The sequence below is a fragment of the Echeneis naucrates genome, chromosome 12 (assembly GCF_900963305.1).
Source record: "Echeneis naucrates chromosome 12, fEcheNa1.1, whole genome shotgun sequence".
Taxonomy (NCBI): domain Eukaryota; kingdom Metazoa; phylum Chordata; class Actinopteri; order Carangiformes; family Echeneidae; genus Echeneis; species Echeneis naucrates.
This window is the reverse complement of record NC_042522.1, coordinates 13,901,738-13,910,165: the sequence shown is the minus strand read 5'-3', so window position 1 is coordinate 13,910,165 and position 8,428 is coordinate 13,901,738. Positions and strand designations below refer to the sequence as shown.

General features: G+C 40.3%; 1 protein-coding gene across 2 annotated transcripts; it reads right to left on the bottom strand.

Annotated features, from left to right (window-relative positions):
- Positions 1 to 2,184: 2,184 nt before the first annotated feature.
- tmem250 (transmembrane protein 250) lies at positions 2,185 to 3,909 on the bottom strand. 2 transcript variants are annotated; one of them, XM_029516319.1, is made up of 2 exons: positions 3,750 to 3,909; positions 2,185 to 3,456 (listed from the first exon to the last, which is right to left on the bottom strand). In XM_029516319.1, the coding sequence occupies exon 2, from the start codon at positions 3,257 to 3,259 to the stop codon at positions 2,840 to 2,842; it is 420 nt and encodes a 139-aa protein (XP_029372179.1). In that variant the 5' UTR covers positions 3,260 to 3,456; positions 3,750 to 3,909; the 3' UTR covers positions 2,185 to 2,839. The 2 variants fall into 2 exon arrangements, with proteins under 2 accessions (XP_029372179.1, XP_029372180.1); XM_029516320.1 differs by having other exon boundaries at positions 2,185 to 3,453.
- Between the last annotated feature and the right edge of the window lie 4,519 nt (positions 3,910 to 8,428).

Sequence of the window (8,428 nt, the reverse complement as noted above, 5' to 3'; positions counted from 1 at the left end):
CATCCGGCCTAATCTCTTCTGTCGCGACGTTTCATTTGAAGCTTTTCTTGCTTCTTCCATCTTGTCAGTGTGTGAAAGTGCTTCTGTGTGATACCCAGTTTCATCCACGATCAATACTCATTTTTCATTCATTCAGCTTCGACCACGTATCCATTTCTCAGTTGCGAGGGGGGGGGTGTACACACTGGACAGGGCCAACATACAGAGACAGACAGAGACAAATAAGCACTCACACTCTGATCTACGGAAAACTTAGAGTCACCAATTAACTCAGGCATGATGTCAGAGTACCTGGAGGAAGCCCACGCAGGCACAGGGAGAACATGCAAACACTGCACAGAAGACCCCAGGCCCGAGAACCGAACCTGTGACCTTCATTTTTTTGGGTCAAGAACCCAAAGAAAGAATGCTGCCATGCCACCTCCAATACTCGTGCTAGGAAAAGACAAAACTCTGTATAGTCCTGTGACACATCTACATGGGCCTACGTTGGATTGATGGTTCATAGTTTACAGTATGCTTATTGTGCTTCCTGCTATTTTAAAAAGTGTATGGTGGCTCTGTAATGTTCCTGGCGGGACTATCATGTGTTTGCAGTATTAAGGGTGAGTTTATAATGATCTTATTGTATTTAGGCCAGTAGGGCAGTTATGTCCCTGATAATGTTTGCATTCACATTAAAGATTATTATTATTATGACTGTTCACCTAAACTAGTAGATGATGTGATAAAAAGTCCACTAATGATGTCAGCTTTTATATGCTCTAACATAATGACAATATAGAAGGTCAAACTTCACAACCATTGATCTGTAACAATAGGATGAATGAAGTTCACATGGCGTGATACACTTTGCTGCAAGCAAAAATGTTGTTTAAAGTCACATGTTTGAATCATTCTGAATGCTCGAGCACAATAGTTTTCATTCTAGGGTCCAGGAAAATCCAGGCAGTTCTTCAAGAGGCTTGACAAGGTCTTAGGCAAAAAGGTCTACGTTATAATTTTCACCACAATAAAGGTCAGACAGAATCACAGGACAGAATCAGATCGAATGGTGGCCACTTTAAGGGTACTTGTCCTTCATGTAAAAATCTTTGAGAATCACTGCTCAAGGCAAAATATTTCCATTTCATGTGGTCATTATGGTAAATATATCACTGTGTATATTGCGTTTTTTAAATAGTTGTGGGATTTCCACATTTGAATTTGAGAAAGGGCATCAAATGCAGAAGGGGTGAGGATGCTGATTAAGGAACCAGCCAAAAAAAAAAAAAGAAAAAAGAAAAAAAAAAAGCCCAAAGTCATTCAGGCTCAGCAAACAACTGCAATTTTCAAACAAAAAAAGAAGAAATGAAAATGAATGAGTGAGTGACTTAATGATCAAGCTCATCTGCAGTACAGCTCTATGACAGACACCACAAGACAACTCATGCAATCATTCAATCTCGTTCTCCTCTGGCGTAACTGGACTGTCAGATTGGCCTGGACTCCCTGTAAGAGGCATATGAAGTGTTGATCCTCAGAACAAAAGCTTATTGTTGTCCCCTGATTATCCATTTGCAGCCTGAGGTCATACCAGCCTGAAGCATGTCTTAGACAGGCCAACAGCCACTGTGCCGAAAGTTCATACCTAAGGACGGCCCTCTTATGGTTTTAGTTTCCAGTCTTTTTTATGTTCTTCTCCTGAGCTAGAGAAAAACACAATAACAGAAATCTGAACTGATGTTGTACATTCAAACACACAATATGTATATTTACACAAAGTTGGGCATTAAAATGTTTCATCTTGTTTTGCCCTTGTTAGTTCCTGTAAGCATAGTTCACACTATGTGAAACTGAGACTAAATAAGGTGATTGGGACACAGCCATTTCCATTGTTATGCTTGGCAGAAACAGCAGGATCTAGATGTGGTTGGTGTTTGTGTGTGTGGGAAGCTAAACAGAGAAGTCTGTCAGATCAGCTCTGAAACCATGTGAAGAGCGACTGATGGAACACTTGACCTAAAGCCGTTCTCAATTTGAACTGTCACACACTCTTATGACACAGCTCTAGGCATGCCATCATGGGTGTTAGACAACACAAGTAAACACATTCACTTGAACATGCAGTTTAAAGCAAAAACACGTTTCATCAACAGAAATTTTATTAAATAACTTTACAAAAAGAGTTCATGTTTGTCACTGGAACAGCTTCCCTCTCTCCTGTTCTGCCCCACCCATCCCACAAAATGACATTATACTGCACTTCTGCCAACAACTTCACTTGTTTTAGCCACTTTAAGTTAATGAATATCAGCTTCATCTCTCTGGGGGGCATATATTTATAACCAACCATGTATATTTATATATATGTAATCAACGTGGTAATCATTGTACACTTTTACTTTTGGAGCCCAACTTGTGTTCGTTTGGCACACATGACTGCCTTGCATCACACATACACAATGCTCTTCAGTCACATACTAAGTAACATTTCCGTGCAACATTGACTTTGACATTCACATTTTCCATAACAGTAAACAAAAGATTTTCTGATCGACATGCCCTTTAAAATTGGCGAAAACATTTTACAAATGGCAACAAAATATGGTAAAAATGTGATAGAATATAAACGTCATAAATCTGATGTTACACAGATTCTTTTCAGATTCTATAATTTCTGAAAAGAAACCGATAAGGTTTTATGAGTTGATGTCAAAATGGTCATTTTGACAAGAGCTGGGTGACAGAGGGCATCCGACGGGACAAGCTCAAGGTGTGTGTTGTCCCATAAAACCACACAGTGCTGTCATTACAGTGTGAAGCAACCACATTGTACACTACATTTCCCACATTGCAGCTACATGTCCACAAACACCATAAAGCACCAGCCAAGCCCCCCCACCAGAAACATGGTGATCTGCATGCTGTAGATGATCAGGTCATTGACCACCCCAAAGTCCAAGCGCCTGTGCCCCAGCAAAAGCAGAATGACAGACAGCTTGTACTGGAGCCGGAGGAGCACGCGCACGCTGATGTACTGCAGGAAAAAGAGAGCAGAGAGCGCCACCCAGAGAAGAGAGGTCAGCAGACTGCAGCCAAAGTACAGAAGGAAACGGAGGAAGCTGTACATGCAACGTGAGCGCAGGTAGAGGTCAAAGTTATTGTACTTGGTGCGCACTAGCTTGGAAGCATGTGTCGACCCACAGGCCGAGTGCATGCAGGTGGTGTGGGGGCCATGGAAGCTGCGCACCCGCCGTGGGATGGGGATCACAGGCATGGGTGGGCTACAGGAGCCCAGCACAGTGCACAGTAGTCCCAGTTACAAGTGGAGGCCTCTGTGAGAGCAGCTTCAGGGGAGGCAGATAGCTTCATCTGGTTGTGGAGCAAAGATTGGCTCTTACAGGAGCATAGCGATGAGACGTGGCAGCTGGAGCTGGAGTCAGCAACGCTCTCTCCATCAAGTGCAACAAGCTTCTGTGAAGGAATAACATCATTAATGTATGTTTTTTTTTTTTTGTGGGCACACTGTCGAACTACACATGCACACAACCCAAGATATGCAGGCCTGTGCATGCTTTATTTTCCTCAGATGACAACAGAGCGTTAGAAATGATGGGTTTAAACCTACATATGAACATAAAGCTGCTGATCATGTTTGTACAAAACGATCCTAGCTAAGCACACAGTCTAGTATCCTAAAGAAAGAAAGGACCTTTATCATCCTAGCCTTTAAATAAGTGATCGCGCAGAGCCAATGACCATCTTACATGCAACACACCACGACGCCTTCCTCCTCTATAAAAGAGACGACTGGTGCTTGATGCTCGGATTGTATCACATTATAAACAGCTGGCTGTAACGTAAGCACAGATGATTTTTGTTTTCTTTCTTTCTTTCTTTTTTTTTTCTCCCACGATGCCAGCAGAGATGAGGCAGAGAAGGCGAGCCGGTGACTCTACGTCCTGTCGCAAAATAAACCAGTCACCCTGCAGTGACGTCAGCGGCCGCCTTAAAGGGGACGTGCTCCCCCGGACCATTGATGGCACACCAAGAGAGCAACTCCATGCTCCCAACTTTGTGGGAACAGGTTGATGGCCCTTTCCTGCTCCAACGTGACTGTGCACCAGTGCACAAAGCAGAGGTCTATAAAGACATGGATGAGAGAGTTTGGTGTAGATGAACTTGACTGGCCTGCACAGAGCCTTGACCTCAACCCAGTAGAACACCTTTGGGATGAATTAGAGCGGAGACTGAGAGCCAGGCCTCTCGTCCAACATCAGCGTGTGACCTCACAAATGCGCTTCTGGAAGAATGAAAAAAATTCCTATAAACACACCCCTAAACCTTGTGGAAAGCCTTTCCAGAAGAGTTGAAGCTGTTATAGCTCTAAAGGGTGGACCGATGTCATATTAAACTCTGTGGATTGAGAATGGGATGTCACCTAAGTTCATATGCGAGTCGAAGCAGGTGAGCGAATACTTTTGGCAATATAGTGTATATTTGCTGCATCATTTCTACTGAGCTGGGCCAAATGCCCAGCAGTCCCTTCCTTAACTCCACAGTCACAACACATCACTGGGCAGTTACTACTTTGCACTGTGTGCTGTGGAAGTTTTGCTTTGTGTAAACATGAGTGCAATAAAAAAAAAAAAAAAAAAAAAAAGCTTTTCCTTATCACATGATAATTTTTAAACGGGATGTGTAAGACACAGCCACAAAAAAAAAAAAATAATAATAATTTGCATATCAACAGACAAATTTTATATGTACAATGTATGTATAAACGCATAAGTAGTTCATCAACTTTTCTAAATTCAACATATGAGGAAATGTTTGGGGTTATTTTGGTTTTGAAGTGGCTTCAAAACAAAAGTTTTTATTTATCTAGATTTCAAATAAAAACGTATTTGAATCGCCTGTATGGGGCTACTAAACAGCATTCAGCAGATTTGGAGCCAAATCTTACCAAATCCTAAGTTATTGCATAGAAAGAAGTGACTTCACCTTTTCCCACAGAAGCCTAAACTAAAGCTCACTGAAAAGAGTTAACATGAAATGGACACAGTAATTTGCTAAGTTTGCTAGGGATTTGATGTGCTTGTGGAACATCACGACTTACAGTATTACACGATATTTCAAGGATATATCACACTTTTACCTTACACTCCTCAAACTTGGTGCCTATTTGTAGTTTTTTTACATCGAATAAATAAATAATAACAATAAAATTAACATTGCAAAAAGTATGTGTCTCTCTAAACCTCACAAGGTTGTGCATGTACATCCTCAGAAGTGTAGGTCCCCTACACTATCACTCAGTATATCAAGTAACCTTCATTGGGCAGATTAATAGTTTGGCTGAAGGATTATATCGCAGCTATCTGTCAGCAAGCCAGATGGCAGCAGGTGGCCATAAATCATAATAAATACTGGCCTTAAAAGATAAAAAAAAAAATAGATTAATTATCTTAAATAAGAGTTTATTACAGTTGTTAATGGAATGCTGGGTCATTTTTCTACAAATTTAAAAGTGTAATATGCAAAATTAGAAAAACAAACCTTATATTATTTAATCAAACATACATAAAGCTGTCAAAGTGGCTTAATATATGCACCCATGCACTTTGCTTTCACATTATGATTGAGTTTAGTAATGAAATCCATAGCATAATAATTTGAATGGCAGCCAAAATCTTAAGTCAGCAAACTCAACTGCCTGTTTTTATGTGTTGTCCACAAGAGAGCGCTCATTGATAATTACATTATCAGTGAGCAGTGGGTTGTTGACGTTAGGTCTGCATTTTAAAATACTTGATAACCACAAAAAAAAAAAAAATCACACTTAAAACAACATCTAATACTTTTTATCTCATATGTGCTTCACAAATATTGATCTTCAAAACAAAATGTCTGAATTGCAAGTGAACCCAGCGCACAAGTGTTGGTCACAAGCAGCTGACAAGCCAGCTATATTGTTGTATTGTATTTTCTGTTTGCCTGCATGGACTCTTTTTCTGAGCTATTTTCACTAATGCAGGGGGTTCCTGCAGCACGTGTATTGAATTCTTTTAAAGAGCTGCTTTCAGCACTCCGTTTCCTCATTACTTGCCGATGAAGCCTTATTTCCTCTGCACAAGGTTGAACTTTGGCTTGTCAGTGCGAAACTGTGACACAGCAATCTCTGGCCTTGTCTTGCATCACTAAAAGAGAAGTTGTCACTTTCAGTATTAATATATGTACTTCAGATGTGCGTATTTGGATTCCTATCATTGGCATGAAAAAGAATAAGGTGACCTCTCATCCGGATTATATGTATGTAAGTCACTAAGGCAGTAAGTTTCTTCATCCATTCCAAGTTTATACACAAACTACATATTAAAGGTTTTGCAAAACTAATTAAAAAAAGAATACATAATCAAAATACTATTTCCTACATAAAGATAAAGTAGAGAATGAGGTGGGGCAGGTTAATCTAACATCCTATGTGTGTTGTAATGTGAGATTCTCTGCTGTCTTTGTTGTGCAGTCTGGCAGCATGTTGTGTTTGTAACTACAACAAGGATTGGCCTCTGGCGAGGCGTAGTACAACAGAAACCCTCCACACTTTCCCATTAAGAAGAAAACCATCTTTCAGCCTCCTACGAACAAAGTAATATAAAGGTCCATGTGTGTTTTCTCAGCCACCCGTAGTTACAGCTGTTGGTCAGCTTTCTCAGATAAAATAAAAGTCGATGTGTTTGCCAAGAGGGGGCGCTACATGAAAGTCAATTAAAACAGGAGGGAACAAAACTTAATCACAGCACCTGTTCTGATGTTGTTGGGTTTCTCACCGGCTCCACACGGATCAGGACTCTGACACACAGCGGGCCCAAAGCTGAGTTTACACCCCAGTCGGACCTTTATTTTAACCAAGACGGCGAACCTGCTGCTAATTGCTCCTCAGTGTCGAAGTAAGTTTAAAACACATAATGTTACATGTCTGTTTTTAACAGTGACCGGATCCAAAGGACACGATAGCACGAAATAACCTGTCAAAACAAATGTGTTCGGCTAACGTTGCTAATGCTAGCTGGCTAGCATTGCTGTGCAGTCCATTACCATTAGCTTTGGCTAATGCTAATGGTTATTAGCTTTGGTGTGTTCAGGGTAACTTTGCTGAATTGTACTTTTTCTTGCTGACTGATAATTTAAGAGGGACGAGGAGCTCTCTCTCCACTCAAAAGCCGGAAGTGAGCAACAAAGCGTTTGTGTTGGTTTGACCTGATTGTGCAGTTGTGGTTATCTTGGACTGCAGTGGTTCTGGGTTTAGGTTAACTGCTTGTAGCCCAGTATGACCATGGATGGTTGACCTCCTGCAGATTATGGACAGATGGATGCTCTGATTTACAGAAACACTGACCTTCTCGCCATTCTATAATGCACAAAACAATACTTCATGTCAAACCGTGTAATTCCTGTTGTATACTATGAGTTTTGAGATTGAAATGCTGAAAACTCACTAAACATTTCCCTTTTCTGTATATCCTTGCTATCACACCCATGTTGTCAGAAACTCCATACCATACTGTCCATACTTATCTTGGTGCTACTACACAGGTTGCTGTACTTCTTGACCCAGCTGAGTTGCTTCTCTGTAGGAAGAAACTTTCCTGCCTATCTAAGTCTCTTGAGATGTGAACTTGTAAATGGTTGCACTATTTTCTGTTTGGAAGATTAATGATGGTCATTCAGGAAACGAAATGCCTGAAGAGTTATCCTTGCTTGTCAGGAAGTGAAGAACCAGATTCCGTTCTCAGGTATGAATAATGTTGACACAGTAGGAAAGGGCAGATAGAGATCAAGGACAAGGGAAAAGGTGTCAAAAAGATCTCCATGGAAGTTCACATTTATGTCAGAGACCTCGTTACTGCATTTCAGTAATCTGTATAATCTGTAATCCATCTGAAAGTGGTAAACCTGCACAAAAATTGGCTAGGACAGTTCTTCAACTTACTGTTATTCAATGCAGATTAGCTGTTTCCTTTTGGCTGGTCTCAATTAAATGAGCTTACCTAATACCAAGGCTTACTGAAAGGAACTGGAAAAAGTTTGAATTTAGTTGTTTCATAATGGGAGATTCCGATCTAATCTGCTCATGGGAACACAGATGTGCCATAGAAGGTTTCAGATTTATCATGATACATGTTAATTATACTGTGTCTAAATGGAATGAAATGCATTTGCAAATTGCCATTTTTCTATGATTGTTTCATTTTTTAAAATTTGCATGTCATAAAACATTTAGTTCCTTTAGTTCCTGTATTTTTTTCTTTGAAAGAACAGCTGAAAAGAAGAAAATAGATTTTCCTGTTTGGTTCTTTTTTTTTTTTTTTTTTTTTTTTTTTTCTAGAAAAACGACATCAGGCAACATTTGGATTTTTCCACCACTGGAGGGAGCTGTTTATTC

Excerpts from the sequence above, each read along its gene's own strand:
- tmem250 (XM_029516319.1), bottom strand. The coding sequence starts at position 3,259 with ATGCCTGTGATCCCCATCCCACGGCGGGTGCGCAGCTTCCATGGCCCC.